Genomic DNA, 17,050 nt, shown 5'->3' with positions numbered 1-17,050 from the left:
CCATATTCTTCCTTCCTTCTTCATGAAGGTTGGCTTTCTCATAAGCTTTATAAAAATGTTCTTATATTGATGGGCTTTTCTGAGAACTGGAGGTAAGTTTGTTTGTGGTTTAATTTTGTAAGATAGGTAATTTTAAGTGAGCATGTCAACATCTCACTAAACTAGATACTGTGGTTGCATGATGAATAGTAAAGCCATGAAAACAGTATTCCCAGACTGCAGAATTAACTGCTGTGAAAATTACTCAATTACAGATTTTCTCATTCACAATGTGTAAGATATGTGTAAGGTACGAATTGCATTTTTTTGCAATTACAGCCCCTCCTAATATGCTCTTACTGCTTGGGGTCCAGCCTATTCTAGTCTTGAGATGTCATAGCCACCAAGAAACTTGCTGAAACATGGAGTTGGCTAAGTTTTGAGAGTGGGGGTGGGACAGGTAAGTGGTGTTTCTTGCTTTATATGACGCTCTTTTGCAATTTAAAAAAAGATATACCAATGAGCACACTGGAGGCCACCAGTTCTTTCCCTTTGTATTATTAACTAGTTCATTAAAAAAATCTTGCAAAACTGCGCCATAGAGTGAGCAAACACTATTTCCTTCTGTTCTCTCCCCCTTTTCTCATTGGTGTGTTCTTTTTGCCAGCAAGATCATGCAATGTCTTTATCTTCTGGAGTAACGAATATTGTTAGGATTACTTTAGGGAATGTGCATTTAGACATCAAGGTGTTTAATTTTCAGGAAAGTAGAGAGTAGAAGGGAAAAACTGGACATAAGTTAAAATAGTTTTTGTGCTTAGTAGAGCAGTGATCAGATGGTATTATTGTACTGGTAAATCAGAATTCTTAAATACAGAAGTCAGATTACTGATAGTCCCTATATCCCTTTTCAAGAGCTAAAAAATTGCAGGTATTTTGTAATAAAATACCTGTATATTTTATTCTATTAATGTGCAATGATAGGCACGTATTAATGTTTAAAGTGGTTTTACAGATAGTTGCTTATTCTTAACAGAGTCCTGTGGGTAATTACATAACATTATCTGTAGTTGTTTTGTAGGAAGAGTTGTGTTAGTGCATACTGGTAGTTCTGCCCAAATCCAGTCTGCTTTCTTATAATAGTTCGCTCAGGAATAAGTGGAGATTTACTTTCAGCAAAACTCACTTTGCAATAAAGTGTAAAAAGATACCACCTTCTGGGGGAAGTGACTTGGTGAAAGACATTTGCAAGTGGTGCATTCTTGTGATTTTTGGGATTAACTTCTTCATTGTAGAAAATTATTTTTCATGTGTTCAGAAACTGCAAAAGTCATTTGGTGGATCTTGCTGTTGTTCCAGCATGTTGATTCAAGTGAAAGTAGAGCATGATGAATGCATGTGGGGAAAGGCAGTCTGATATAAAGGAGATTTTAAACTAAGAAATCTTTTGTGTGGTAGCAGGAAGGAATGTGTGTTTGAAGTGGTACTTATCTGTTTGCTAGTAATATTTAATGAAAATTTCACTTTATGGGCTAAAATATTGTTTCTGCCCAAAATTAATATGGAGGTGGAATATAGGATGGAATGTGTGCTCTTTCCAGTTTAGGTGGTGTTGAATTTCTTTGGATTTTTTTTGACACTAATATGTTTTATGTCATTTATCTGTAATCACAGACAAAAAAATACCTGATAACTGAATGTTAATTACATTGAAGAGAGGCCTGATTTTGAAGAATCCTTTTTTTAAGTGCCTTTCAGGAGGAGGAGAGCTACTTTGGAAGTTGAATCACAAATGTAAATAGTGTCCTTTTTTTGTGACCCTAGCTTATCTGTGAGTTTTCTTATTCTAAAGTCATAAATTATAGAGTGAGTAGTTGGCCTGGCTTGTTTTTATCTTCATGAGCTTTGAAATGTATTAAATCTAGATGCATCTACTTAGATCTTGCCAAGCATAAATGAATATACTTAGTGTCTGGTATACATGTAGTTTAAGTATTGCACTTCTGATAATTTCTGTGCCTGGGAAAAGTACCTACAATCCACAATTACATCATAAACTATTGTTTGCAGTTTGGTTTTCTTGGAAAACAGTTGTGACCTTCACAGCTTCTAAGGTACAGCTAAATGTGTTTTGATACTTGTCTGTGTGAAAAGACCACATACTGCAGAGAATTTGCACTGTGTTCACAGACATACTTTGAGGAATTTTTGCAAGTTAAAAAAAAAAAAAAAGGAAACACTCAAATTTGTGTAATTCTATCATTCTGGTTTGGTGCTTTGTGATTTCTAAAATATGTGAACTCTGCTCTCAGACTGTGTATTTCCATGGGTCTTGGCAGTATTGTTCAGGAATGTTTTTTAGATATATTGCCCTTGTCAGTAATTTTACAGCTTGAGAGAGACAATCTTATACTTAGAATGTTCTTAACAATGACACTTTTTTCTATATATGTGAGAGGATTGCTTCTTTTCTCATGAACAGCAATCTGTCTGCCTCTCATTAAGCATCTGGAATGAGAGAAATGCTGAATGCTTTTCAGGGCTAAGCCGTAAGTGTGAAGTTAGTAATAAGTTTTCATAGATAAGATTAGTTCTACATCTTTATCAAAATAGTGAAAAGAGACAGGAAAGGAAACTATGTGCCCTTCTCCTAAATGCATTGCTAATCATAGAAAAGAACCTGCATAGTCTTCAAAAGACCTGGGTTTTATGGGGTTTTGTTTTGTTTGTTGTTTGTTTAATTTTCGTGACTGAATATGTCGGTATATCTACTGTGGGTTACTTAAGTTTCCTGTGATGTCTAACGAGTTAAATATTAGAACAGAAAACTAACAAAGCTGTGTAGCAGCTGGATAGCAGCTAGTCAAACACCCTCGCATTCTCCCAACAAAGCTTAAGGTATGTTTCTTGAAATCAAATACCTTAATAGTTGTTTTGGACATACTTCACTGTTGATATCTGGAAGTCAATATTTACATCTGTGCTTGATCCTCCACAGAGAATTTTGGTATACTTGAAGTGGGGCCTCTCTTACCTCCTTTTGTTTTGATTTTGAAGCAGTCACCGAAACAGCGCCTGAACTTGTGTCCAGAAATCACTCTTTTTATTGTCTGTTGGGTCAGGTTAGGAGCACAGCACAGCATCAGACAAGAGAAAATTTGGCTTATTCTAAATAAGAGGTTTTGCTTTATAGTGCAATGAGCTATAGTAGCTCATGGCAACCTGTTGTGGGTTTATCTGTGTTGTGCAGTGCCATGTAGAGATGCTGATTGTGTTGTGGCAGTGTTGTAGCAGCCTTAGCAAGGTGTGCTATCAGAACTGAGGTACTCGCTTCCTCAGCAAGGCTGCGTGTTGAGCCTGGATGAGGTACTGAGGGAATTCACAACATAAGAAAGCTTTTGTGTGTGTGTCTGAAGTACTTTCATGGTTTTGCTTTATGCAGTGCAAACATGCGCAAAGAAGCTTGGATTTCTGGCACTTGGATTTCTGGTTTTGGGATAGAGGGATGTTACACATCCATGTATTACTGACTTCACAAGAAACAATAGTGGCAGCTTTCTGAAAAATGTATTAGTACCTGATATACTGGAACCTTTCTCAAGCAAGTGCTGCCTTACTACTGCATAATATTAGGAAAAGGATGGGAGAAGGTTTATTTCTTAATAATTTCCTAGTTAGGACAGTAAAGGTTATGGAAAGCTAAATATTGCTCCTTCTTGCAATCTAAATACACGTTTGTGATGTGTATTTTGTTTGAGCTGTTTGTAGTTTTGCTAAGATACAGCCGTGTGAAAATAATGGAATGGAGTTTGTTTGCTGTCAGCCAGAATGTCCAATGAATTCTGTATGCAATAGCAACAGTTGTTTTGATTTGGTCTCTAGAATTAATCCTTTTCACAACATTGAGGGAAAAGGAAGCTCACCTCATTCCTGCTGTTAGGCAGCTTTCCCTTCATTGTGTCCTTGCTTTTGTTGTGCTTCAGAGATCTAATAGCATTCCAAAGATATGCTTGTATGCATATGTCTGTGTAGGCCTGTGTGGGGATGTTGTTTATAAATGTATGTAAACAGCTGACCAAGGGTAGTGTGATTTAGGGGGACTGGCATGTGACAAGGGGGAAGGAAGTTGAAGAAGTCAAAGACAAAACAATGAGAGTTGCAGTAAAAAGTAGAAAAGGGGCAATTAGAAAGCAGTACAACAAACATTGTAATTGAGAGTGAATTGTTTGGGGGTGGAGAGATGCTGAACATGATTAAAGCTCAAAACTGAGATGTGTATTAATTGACTTGAAAACTGAATTAGAAAGTTGATACTGCTGTGATTAATTATGGTATACAAATATGTGTTCTTTTCATTCCAGGAATCATGGTCTAGAAGAATTTTATATTATACTTGGATGCCTTTTGATATTGTCAAATAAACAAATGGTATTGTTTTGCTTTTGTAGGAAGATGAAAAATTTCTGACAGACTTGTTTGCACAACTAACAGATGAAGCCACAGATGAGGAGAAAAGACAGGAATTGGTAAGAAATCTGTAAAATATGTGACAGTTACCACAAAGTGACATGTGAATCTTTTTTTTTTTTTTTTTTTTTCATTTTAATTACTAAACTAGTATATTCCTGGTTTTCAGGTAAATTTTCTGAAAGAGTTTTGTGCATTCTCACAAACACTGCAACCTCAAAACAGAGATGCATTTTTCAAAACTTTGTCAAATATGGGCATACTGCCTGCACTAGAAGTCATACTGGTAAGTCATTTTAATTATTTGTCATTACAGTTTTCAGAGAGGCTTTTTTAAAAAGAAACTTCAGCACAAACTTCAGCAAGTGGTTTTGTTTTTGTTTGCTTCATATGTCTTGTCCTAGCTTAAGTTTCAGAATGTTCAAAATACATTTTGTCAAGCTGTTGTCAAATTTACAGAGAAGTACAAGTTGACTTAGTTTTAGAATCCGGCTTTAGCAATAGTTAGGTGTGATTTGTGAGAAGGAATTAAAGCTGTATGTTTTCTGGTTCCATTTAATCCTTTCAAGAAAACAAAATTACTTTATTTGACTTTTCCAGGGTATGGATGATGCACAAGTACGAAGTGCAGCCACTGATATATTCTCATATTTGGTTGAATATAACCCATCCATGGTACGAGAATTTGTCATGCAGGAAGCACAGCAGAATGATGATGTAAGTAAAGAGTCCTCAGGAATGAGTGTATTGTTTAGGAAATCACTGGGGTTTGAAATTACTGGTGTATATTTACAACTGTGAATGACATAAGCCCTAGTTTCAACGAAGTAATTTGGAATTTGGTAACAGGGCACTGAACTGCTGTGTTGTAAAGAGTTCTGTTAGGTGAGATGAGTTCACCTGTTGACAGATGCTTGTTGCATTGTATAATTTCAGATTTGGCACAAGGGAATAGCATTTGAATTGATTTTTTTTTTCTCCTCTTAGGATATATTACTCATTAACCTCATTATAGAACACATGATTTGTGACACAGATCCAGAACTTGGAGGAGCAGTGCTACTCATGGGTTTGCTCCGTACTTTAGTTGATCCAGAAAATATGCTTGCCACTGCCAATGTAAGTAAATATCTTCAAATGAAATTACATTTGATTTTTTAGGGTATTTGATGATATGTGTTACTTTTTTTTTTCCCCATTCCTTAGAAAACAGAAAAGACAGAATTCCTGGGTTTCTTCTACAAACATTGTATGCATGTTCTGACAGCCCCTTTACTGGCCAATACTACAGAGGACAAGCCTAGCAAAGGTAATGACACACTGGATTTTGGGCACATTGAGACTGTTGAATGTCAATGTTTAGAATAATTGTCAAAGGACATTTTCCATCTAAAAAATTTGAGTCTGAGATTATGAAGCATAGTTCAAAGTAAAATGCTGATTCAATATTTAGTCATTGAATAATGCATAAGTGCAAAACTGCAGAGAGACCTGATTTAAGAAGTTAACAACATTTGTAGCAAATTTGGCTTTAGCAAAAAATAAAATACTTGTACAGTTTTTTAGGAACTCTTGGGGAAGTTCAGTGACATAGACTTCTAAACATGTCTAAATGGTTTCTTAAGGTCAGGGATTACTAGAAATGTTGCAACATTTTCCCTGGGAAGGTGTGCTGAGTTTGAGAGCTGTTTCTATAGCAGACTAAGAAAGCAGAAATCAGTGATGAAGTAATTGTTCATGCTGACTACTAGCAGCAGTTCTTACTACAAGTGTTAGAAGACCCCGAGGTATTTCTTGCGTAGTACTTTAGTTAAAAGGCATTATAGATGACATTTTTGGTGTAAACTTAAGTCAATACACTGCATCAGGGGTGATAGTTTATGATCTGGATTTGTAGACATCATAATGTGATTTGGTTATATAAGCCTGACTACTCATGTGAGGGTTATGTTCTGTACTCTGAACCTTCAAACACCAATTTAAGAAAAATATAATTGGTTCTGTATTTTAAGAGTTTCCTGCCATATCTGTATTCATAGAAAATAGTCAATCCATAACAAATTTGTTCAATTTCTGTTTTAAAGACTCAGCTTTCAGCATGTTCCATGAAATGTCTGTGGGAAAAGAAAAAAACTTGGATATGTTTACTGGAGTGCAATTGGATATTTGAAGTTAGCTTCTGAAGGGAGTATTCCAGATAACGTTTAATTATTTTGGTTTTGTTTTATTACAGATGATTTTCAGACAGCCCAACTCTTGGCATTAATACTGGAATTGCTGACTTTCTGTGTAGAACATCATACCTATCACATAAAAAACTACATTATTAACAAAGATATCCTGCGAAGGGTCCTTGTTCTCATGGCCTCAAAGCATGCTTTCTTGGCATTGTGTAAGTTTGAAAGCTAAGGAATAAAGTAGAATTTTGTGGGTGTGAGCTGATACATATCTTTACTCTGCTGCAAAAAACTGTTCATAGATCATGACAATTTTTTACTGAATACAGAAATTCTATGTTATAGTCTGTTTTTCTCATACTAGATTATAGTTATATCAGCTACTATTAGTAAATAATTTTGCACTTATAGATACATTTTTATCCTTAAAAAAGAAGGATTTTGCTTCATCTCAGTGGAGAGGGGAATTGAAGAGATGATATGGCAGTATTGGATATACTTAAGAGAACATTGTAAGTTTTGATGTTTTTTAGTAGAAATTACCAGAGGTACTTAATTACAGCTATGACTACCTGACTGCAGGAAGCTGTATGGAAGTTCAGTGTGCTGCTCTGCAGACTGGTAGTTTCTTGAGCACGCTCAGCTCAGTAGTGTCAAAGCAGACTTAATTCTGGAGGCAAGTAGGAGATTTTCTCTGTCCTTCTGTTGTGCACATAGAGTTAAAAACCCAAAGCCTTAAGTTGACTGAGCTGTACTATACAACAAGTACCTTTTACATTTTGTAACCAAATAACCTGTATACATGGTTGCTAAGCAAAATGTGCTGCCAGGTGATACTGTACTTTCTCTTTATGCATGGACATTCTCTAACTTGTGTACACTTTGGAGTTCCAGAAAGAACTTTAAACTTGTTGTAAATCAAGCCTATGTCTTACTATGTGTGTGAATAAAAGGTCATTTACCAATTTTAAAATTAGATTATTTATATTCTAATCAGATAGATCTTATTAACTCTAACCAAACACTTGAATAATAGGGTTGATAAGCAAATTACTGAGCTCTTTTACTGAGAAAATGTTTTACCTTTACCATAAGTAATTTTCAAGAATTGAAAATAGATTTTTATATTAGTAGTATTATAGTTAAACAATACTATATTAATTCTCCAGTGAAGAAGAGAGGTGTTTTCATTTGTACAGTTATGATGGAGGATTTGCTTATGATAGAACAGGTAAGTAATCTTCAGCAGTGTAGTCAAGACTATTGAAAAGCAGAGGACTCAATGTATTGCTGTGTATGAACTGAGGCTGTAAATTGTCCTAACTAATGCTTAGTAATTTCTGCAATATTGCTTTTAAATTAAAACACTCCTTTTGGCAACACTTGTGTTTCAGGTGCCCTTCGTTTCAAGAGAAAGATAATTGGGCTAAAGGATGAATTTTACAACCGTTACATAATGAAAAGTTTTTTGTTTGAACCCGTGGTCAAAGCATTTCTAAATAATGGTTCCCGTTATAATCTGATGAACTCTGCCATAATAGAGATGTTCGAATTTATCAGAGTGGTGAGTGCTATTATATGCTGAAAATAATGGCTGCATTGTTTAGTCTTGTAATTCAAGATTACTTTTCTTTTTTCCTTTGCCCTAAATTATGCTATCATAATGGGACCATATGATATTGTTTTATATCACTGTTGCATATTTGTACATGTTTCTTCTTACATTCAAACAGTACCTTTACTTGAAGATTAAATTCACTTGATGCTGTACTCACAGTACCCAGATTTGCAAAGACAGCACTAATCAAATTTCATCATGCAGATTGGATGGGCTTGTTATGACAGGAATGTAATTAGAAACTACTGCTGCAAACCCATCAAATTTAGCTGTGCTCTGTAATGTCAATTCAACGGAATATGGAATTATACAAAAGAGTTACCAATCTCCTTTGATTATTTTAATGGAGTGCTACCAAGTTCCTTGCATGGGGAGTCTCTTAAATATTCATGCCAGTTGGCTGTCTGCACAGTACTATTTCCTTGCTGTTGTTTGCATCCAGATTCTGTCAAGATGCTGTACAGACTGTAAATGTGGCAAATGGGGCCAAGCTAGGGTGCAGACAGTTGTGGTGGAGTAAGTCCCCATGCATTGCTACCTCTTAAAATCTGTAGTGTTGATCACCTCTTTTTTCTTTGTGTTGGGACTCAGGGTAATTCAAGAATTAGATGACCTGATCATCATGGAAGAGTTGATTGAAAGCTAGTTTTGAAGCTGTGAGAAAAGTTCACCTGTATAGGTGGTCATGACTTGTACACTTGTGTATTGGGTTTGCAATGGCAGTGGTGGGCAGTGGCTAAAGGAGTGGTTTCTATAGAAGCTGCTGGAAGCTTCCCCTGTGTTCAATAGAGCCAATGCCAGCTGGCTCCAAGATCAATGTGCCACCGGCTGAGGTCAGAGCAGCGATTCCCCTGCAGCCCGTGGTGATGTCCATGGTGATGGTCATGTCCATGGTGAGGCAGCTGTCTCCCTGTAGCCCACTGGAGGTCTGTGGTGCAGCAGAGATCCACCTGCCACCTGTGGAGGACCCCAGGCTAGAGCAGGTGGAGGCCTGAAGGAGGAGGCTCTGACCACTTGGGAAGCCTGTGCTGGAACAGGCTCCTGGCAGGACCTGTGGCCCTGTGGAGAGAGGCGCCCACACTGGAGCAAGTTCATTGACAGGACTTGTGACCCCACAGGGAGCCCTTGCTGGAGCAGCCTGTTCCTGAAGGACTGCACGCCGTGCTGTCCATCAGTATAAAAATATCTCTCAGTTACAGTGGAAAGACATTTTAGGATTGAGTTTGATATCGTTTTTATCAGGCTTTACGTTCTGTAATGTTTTGAAGGAGACACTGCTAGAACATATATGTTGTTTTGCTAATCAAATACTTGAGGCTCTAGATTTTTAATTAAACTTAAATACTTATATACTCATTTTTGCATAAGTTAATTAATACAGTGCTTGCTATGGAATTCTCATTTCAGATAGTTTTTATATTGTATTAAATAAATCAATTGAATGAAAATAAGTCACTTTATGTTTGTTTCTTTCTGTAGGAAGATATAAAATCATTAACGGCTCATGTAATTGAAAATTACTGGAAGGCACTGGAAGATGTAGATTATGTGCAGACATTCAAAGGACTGAAACTACGATTTGAACAACAAAGGGAAAGACAAGATAATCCAAAACTTGACAGGTAAAATACGCTAAATTCTCTTAATAGCATATTGATGCTTTAATTCTCTTACCAGACTATTGGTGGGTTGTTCTCTTATTCTGGAAAATATAGATAATTTAGACTTCTGCTCGCATCTCAAGCCTTGCTGAATGTACTTGATTGAAAGTGTTATTTTCAAATATGTTGCTACAGACTTTTCATCAGCTTTCAGCAAACGTTAGTTGCTGGACACCCAGTCATAATGCTAATTTATTGTATCTTAAACTTATGTGCACTACTTTAAAGAGGCTGGAAGCCTACCAAGTATCTCTACCAAGTTGGTTTGTTTAAATAACAGATTTCCACTGCTGATCTGAAAGACTGTCAGTTGTGAATTACCATTCTGTGGTTTTTTCCTTCAAAAATTTACACGTCAGATCTCCTTTCATTTCAGTAGTGGAGTAGATATTTAGATAAGCTTTATCAAAATGCCTGAGGAATAGAACGTAGAAAGAAATTTTCAGAGAATGCTTTTTTGTCCCTGTTAGATTTGCTGATGGAGTAAAAAGCAATCTGATGCAAAGCTTGAATTGCTCTCTCCATTTGCCAGAGCAAAAGTTCCCTTCCTTAGTACACAGTTGCTCAAGGTTAAAAGGTTGAGATACATAAAAATAGGAAGTTTAGGCCTTTTTGCTCCATTTATTTTTGCTTTATGTCTAGTTTCATTAAAGCAAAATGACTGCTTGTGTGAACAGATGAGTTACTCTTAAGTTAGCAAGATCTGTTCTTGTTTTGCTGTCTTGAATTAGTTTGAAAACACATAAAAAGTACAAAGGTTTGCAATAGAGAATGATCTGCTGGTGTTTTTATTACTATGCAGTGTATGGATCTGTAAGCTGTCACTGAGTGTCAAGTAGAAGTTTTATTATTAATATAAATTGATTTTTGAATCTATGCTTTTAAAAACCTCCTGTTCTACAGCATGCGCTCCATTTTGAGAAACCACAGGTACAGAAGGGATGCAAGAACCCTGGAGGATGAGGAGGAAATGTGGTTTAATACTGATGAGGATGATATGGAAGATGGAGAGGCAGTGGTGCCCCCTTCTGACAAGCCTAAAAATGATGAGGATATTATGGACCCTATCAGCAAATTCATGGAAAGAAAAAAATGTAAGTGATGAAAAGATGAATGGCATAACTTGTATTATTCAGTCCTGCTGCAATGAAGGATTTGCATGTATGTATTTTGAAACTGCAACATCAATTTGGTAGACCGCATATTTAAAAAGTTTTGTTGTCTTTAGAGGCAGAATGATACAAAATGTGTTTTAGAGTTCTTAATGCATTTGAATTAAAATATTATCTTATAGTCAAGCTTTACAGTGTTTTATTTGGGCTATAATTAAATGTTATGTGTAAACTCAAAATTTTTTACCTAAATGTTCAGGTGATACCATTGGTAGAACAAAAGTGTTCATTCCTGCTCAGTGACAACCACTAGTAGGTAGTACAGTAGTAAGGAAAAAATCTTATGATGACTCCCTTAAGTGAGTTACACATAAAGTATTAAGCCTTTTACCAAACAGTGAAGTGATTTGTAATTAAATGTTTCACTCAATAATACTGCTTTATTTTTGCTTTTTTTTTTTTCTTTCCAGTGAAAGAGAGTGAAGAAAAGGAAGTTCTTCTGAAAACTAACCTTTCAGGTCGTCAGAGCCCAAGTTTCAAGCTTTCTTTTTCTAGTGGTACAAAATCCAACCTTACCAGCCAGTCATCAGCAAGTAATCTGCCTGGATCTCCTGGGTCCCCTGGGTCTCCAGGGTCCCCTGGCTCACCTGGATCAGTTTCTAAAAGCACATCTCAGATGGCAGCTATTACAACTAAGGTAATTTTGAATGGTTGTAGGTTGACTTTATTATTACAGAGTAGGAGTTTGCTTTTGCATCTCGCTGAAGTTTTTGTGAGTCCCAACAAATTAAGCAGTAATGGACTGTCTGGTTTGTGTGTACTTCTTGTCTGACCTTCAGCATTTTTAACGAGATGTGCTATGTATAAAAGAAATAAAAGCTTTTTTAATGCCCAGACTGGTCAAGTAGGAAGCATGCCATGAGTTGCTCTTAGCAGTGATATTTACAGTGAAATACAGACAACACTGCACTTATGTTAAATTGCACAGGGATATTTAACAGATAAAAATAAATATTTCAGAAACATAGCCAAATTGTGGTAGATACTACAATGCTCTGCACATCCATTGAGGATTTCTACTATCACCATTTTAATATTGTTCAGAATTCTGTAACTGACCTGTGTGGACTAAATAAATTGCATTGGATCGTGATTGCTGTAAGCCAGAACAATTTTTAATACCCAAGTGTGACATTTTTACCTTTCCACTAACTTATAGTTTTGATTTGGATCATTCTGAAGTAGAAGAAGAAAGCCACTTTAAAAGAGCATCGTAACTTAGAGTAAATATCCAAAACTAGCATTTTTAAATACATTTTAGGACACTATTGGATTTTATTAGCTTTTAAATAAAAATGTTTGACCTGAGTCAGGAGAGTGACTGCTATTTGCCCAGCACTGGAGGGCAGATAAGGTAATGTTGAAACAGCGTAGTTCAGATAATGAGAATTTGTTTTCATAGCAAGTGTTTCCATTTCTGAAAGGTGGGCTATGTATGTCAGTTGTCAAATAGTCTCGGAATAACACTGATTCGTCCTTGTTTTGTAATGCTACCATACTGCTTGTTCACCTAACTTCTAGTGAAAGTAAATGGGACTTTAGGGTTTGGGGGTTTTTTCCTACTCAACATGGCTGAAGAATTTCTATTTGGATTGCGTTCTCTTGAAAACACCTGGATCAGAAGAGTTTGGCTGATGGAAGAACCTAAGGACACTTCATCTAAATACTTCTGTGGAGGAAACTCCTTGCATAATCCAAGAGTTAGTAAAGTGCTTTTTAAAAGGGATGGAATTGGCTTGCAAATCCATTGAGTCTATTAGAGCTTTTTCTCTCCCAGATAGTGTAATTCCATGAGTCTGAAATGGAGTCTTTACATATGGAATATATTGGATACCATAATGATTCCATAAATTCAAATAGTGGTGACAAAAGAAAAATGTTCAGGTTACAAAAGGGAACATGAAGTGCAGTGAAAAACACTCCTGGATTCAGGCAGAAGGTATCTTAACTTCTTTCAGAGTAAAACATACCAGTCACAAACTAGAAACAGTGTTGAAATTGGGTTTTTCATTAATTACCTGATGTTGTTGCTTTAGGTTATGTGTATGTGACTGTATAGAATATGAGTAATTGTTTTTCAAGTTGTGTTTAGGTATACAGTTGACTGAAGTGTTCTGATTTCGGTGTCCATTATTAGGCACCTGAATAAGTAATAGGATCTTTGATGCTTCATAAATTGCAATGTAGTATAGTTAAGGGAAGTTTCAGAAGTTCATGCTGCTTCTTCATGGGTCCAGAGCTGCCTAATCTTAAATTTGTGGGTATTTGCAACACAAGAGAGTTTTTTAATGATACCAATACATTTTCATTTTCAGCTGACAAGTTACTTAAACTTTGTAACCTGTACACATCATTCAGTTATATTATTCAGAAATATTCTTTGTCACTAAACACTTTAACTTTTGCAAAGACAAACTGTGTTCCAAAAGTATCATAATTCAAAAATTGAAATTGAAGGGTATTCTGCATTTGTTTTTGAAGTGCTTCCAGATTGCTCAATGCAGTGGGCTGTGCTCAGTAAAAATAAACCATGTCTTTACACGGGGAGCTGCAGTGACACTTAACAAAATCATGTAAATTTTTGGCTTTACTTAAATTTCAGCTGGCAATATTTCCTGCTGGATAGGTAAAACCCCATTTTGGATTTATTCATTTAAACATTTCTCAGATAATGTCATTTTCATTTATACTGAAGGATTTATTTTTGTTCTGCATGATTTTATTCAAAACGTTCTGAACCAGTGTGCTTATGGCAATATTCTATGCAAACATCATGTTACAATGCAATCATGAATTATCAATGTACAGACATTCTCTTAATTATAGTAATTGTGTCTCTCTTTGTAGGGAGGCCTCGTTGGGCTTGTAGATTATCCTGATGATGATGAAGAAGATGATGAAGATGAAGATAAAGAGGAAACTTTACCTTTGTCAAAGAAAGCAAAGCTTGAGTCATCATAATGGCAACTGCTGAAGATTACCAGTTGGGGAAGGATTTTTTTCCAAAAACAAAACAAACTCACAGCAAAGCAGCAATCTTTTGTGAATTACTGTGTATGACACAGATCAACCTATACAAATGGATTTCTGCCAATCAAGTGCCAATTCAAAGGAGCAGAAGGAGAAATACTTCATTTGGGGGAAAGACTTATGCCTTTGAGCTCTCCAGCTTGGACCACATGTTGCCCTTTTCTCAGGGAAGGAAATGGAAAACAAAACAAAACAAAACAAAAAAAAAAAAAAAAAAGGAAAAAAAAAAAGCCAAGAGGGCAGGAGTTTTGTTAGTGGAACTCTGGATTGGCTGGTCAGTTGCTACAATCAGAATATGCTTTCTTGGACCATGTATGAGACTTCTGAAGAAAAGGCGGGTTTTGCCATAATTCTTCACTAGTTAAGAATGCCAGCAGTTTCTTTGTATAAAAGAGACCTGCCTTTGAAATCGTACATTCTGAACATTTTACTCGAGCTACAACAGGTTTTAAAAACCTCTGCGGGGGAGGGCTGAATATAAAGTTTCCTCTTTTTTTTAAATCTGTTCCCTTTGCCCTTTAAACTGCAGATTTTTTTTTTTTTTTTGAGGTGGGGGATTTGTTTGTCCCTTCTTGATTAAAGATTGAGTGGAATTCTAGATGTGGTCACTTTTGTGTCATAATTCTTTTTGCCCCCCTGAGTGTATGCTTAGTTGTTGAGTATATATTTGGGACCATTAAAATTTTTTGATGTAATATAATCTCACTGTTGTGCTGGTACCTGTTTCACACTGTGTAATTTTGTTCTGCATCACAGTTCTTAATATGTTATGAATTTTATGGAAGATGGTATCATTTTTATTGGAGAAAAAAATCTTGCAACAATGTGCATAAAAGTAATACTATTTTGTGACTAAATATTTTATATTAAATTTTACAGCAGCACCTGTTGAGAGAAAAATCAGGGAAATAGGATGAAATTTAAAAAATTAAACATATAGGTAGGAAATTAGTATTCCAAAGAGACTGAAATTTCATAATGCAGAACAGTGATGGTAACTAACTCACCAAAATGCAAGATGGATGAATTAGGAATACCAATATACTGACTTATTTGGCTTAGAAAAATAAAAAAGAAATAATTAAAGCTGAAGGAAAATAGCATTAGTGGTATTCTTTAAAAATCTCAGATTCCCTTTTTCATGAATAAAAGATGGTTGTAGAATAAACTCTTTACAAGAACACCATCTTTTGAAATTTATTCCAATACTCAGTTGAAAAACAGCAATTAACTTGGTCTAAATCAATGACCACCTTCTTTCCCCTTTTCCCAAAAGTTTGAATAATACTAATTTGAAATCAGGCATTACATCCTGCTTCCTTACGGAAGATGGCTTTGCACAGCGGTGCCTTCTATGAAGGGTTATTTATTCAGTTCTTTTCTTACATCTCCTTTCAAGAACTGATTTCTTTTTGGGCATTCAAAGCACTGGTGTTGCAACAATTATGATGTTCAATACATAAATGTATCAATACAAATAGAAATAAGAGAAATGAGAATCTGAGGCAGCAACACAGGTGATCACACCCAAGGGTAGATGAGCACTTTGTTTCTGAACGTTGTAGATGGCGTGGCAGGTTCTGTGCCAACCACAAAAGGCAAAGCTTCAGTGGTTGGGCTTTGTGAGTACATACCAGCCAGTTTGGATTTAAATAAAAGTGTGCACTAGGCAGAAATTATTAGCCATCTCCTTCTCAAAGAGTTCATTTGTGATCACTTTCTAAGGTTGAGTTTTTACAATGTATTTGAAATGTCTGTGATAGGGCAATTCTCAGCAGTTTTATAGAGGTCAGGAGTTATGCACATGGTTACTACAGGATTAGACACAATCTGATGGTGCATGGGATTTCCCATGGGCTGAGTCCCCATGCTGTTGCAACAAACTGTCTGAAACTTGATTTTTGCAACTTTGGTGTCAGAGCAGACATTGTGACAAGGAAATCTGCAATTTTGCAGGTTTTCTTAATTAGAACCTAAATCCAGCTCAAGCTGTCAAACTTTTCTTGAGCATAAAGCTATCAAAATTCATCCATACAGTTATCTGCAAGTCTTTCAGACTCTATCTCAGGAAATCATTCTTCTGGGTGATCAAAGGAACATGTTTGTTAAAGATTTTTTTCTGTTCCTTTAGCAATCAAGTGCTTGAATCTTGTGATGTTTGATGCTGCAGTCTTCCAGACTTTTGGATACTTTCATAATACTTGTAGGATCTTGGACTTTGAAACATTACATTTAACAGTGAGTATTATGCTGAAGTTACTGGGCTTGGTCAAAATAATAATGAAATCAGGAACTTTTGAAGTTTTTATATTTTTATGAAGCTCTAAAACACTGGTAAAACATTAGGCTGTACGTCTTTTAATGCTGTCTAACTTGTGGTTAGATGGTTAGTTGTCTTCCCAGTTATCTAATGCTTGTAGCCTGACAGGACATGTCTGCACTGATATAATATATTCATGGAGTTGACATGGTGGGTATACTCTTGCTCAGTGACGTTCACTTGTATGCATGGAAATATTGAAATATATTTTAGGGGAAAAAAATACTGGGATTGCAATGGATAATTTTTTTTTTTTAAGTTTGGGTTTGAGTTTATAGGTGCAAGAAATTATGTTAGGAAACAGTATCTGTTCTAGATCTTTCTTTTGGCTGATTTTTAAAACCATTTGTCCTCATCCCATGAGACCTGCATGTATGTTGTACTAAGCATGGCTCAGTCATCTTAATTGCATTTTAATTGTGCCCTGAAGTATGGTTTACAGGGCAAACCCTTCAGTATTTACAGACAAGAGCCAGGGTGTTTAAAGCATCTATATAGGCCCCTCTGTTCCTTCAGTGGCTGAAAGACTTGATGCTCATTCCTTGGATGAACTTCCAAACTTTGAGCCTAGACTTACTGGGAATACCAAGATAGAATGTATATGAACTACCTGGTCCCTCAAGGAA

At 36.0% G+C, this 17,050-nt stretch overlaps 1 protein-coding gene across 2 annotated transcripts in view; it reads left to right on the top strand.

Annotated features, from left to right (window-relative positions):
- The window catches only part of PPP4R3A (protein phosphatase 4 regulatory subunit 3A), a 38,892-nt gene extending 24,088 nt beyond the window's left edge, over positions 1-14,804 (top strand). Inside the window, exons 5-15 of one of the 2 annotated variants that reach the window (XM_002200554.7) lie at positions 4,428-4,505; positions 4,616-4,732; positions 5,047-5,163; positions 5,434-5,565; positions 5,653-5,755; positions 6,680-6,838; positions 8,018-8,187; positions 9,721-9,863; positions 10,806-10,996; positions 11,485-11,711; positions 13,922-14,804. In XM_002200554.7, the coding sequence (XP_002200590.2) occupies positions 4,428-4,505; positions 4,616-4,732; positions 5,047-5,163; positions 5,434-5,565; positions 5,653-5,755; positions 6,680-6,838; positions 8,018-8,187; positions 9,721-9,863; positions 10,806-10,996; positions 11,485-11,711; positions 13,922-14,035 (1,551 nt within the window). In that variant the 3' untranslated portion in view covers positions 14,036-14,804. The remainder of the gene's footprint in view (positions 1-4,427; positions 4,506-4,615; positions 4,733-5,046; positions 5,164-5,433; positions 5,566-5,652; positions 5,756-6,679; positions 6,839-8,017; positions 8,188-9,720; positions 9,864-10,805; positions 10,997-11,484; positions 11,712-13,921) is intronic. The other variant, XM_032748865.3, reaches the window with a different exon arrangement.
- The last annotated feature ends 2,246 nt before the right edge of the window (positions 14,805-17,050 follow it).

Source organism: Taeniopygia guttata, chromosome 5, assembly GCF_048771995.1.
Source record: "Taeniopygia guttata chromosome 5, bTaeGut7.mat, whole genome shotgun sequence".
In the NCBI taxonomy this organism is placed as follows: domain Eukaryota; kingdom Metazoa; phylum Chordata; class Aves; order Passeriformes; family Estrildidae; genus Taeniopygia; species Taeniopygia guttata.
Note: the sequence above shows the minus strand (reverse complement) of the source record. Positions and strands in the feature narration are given on the sequence as shown.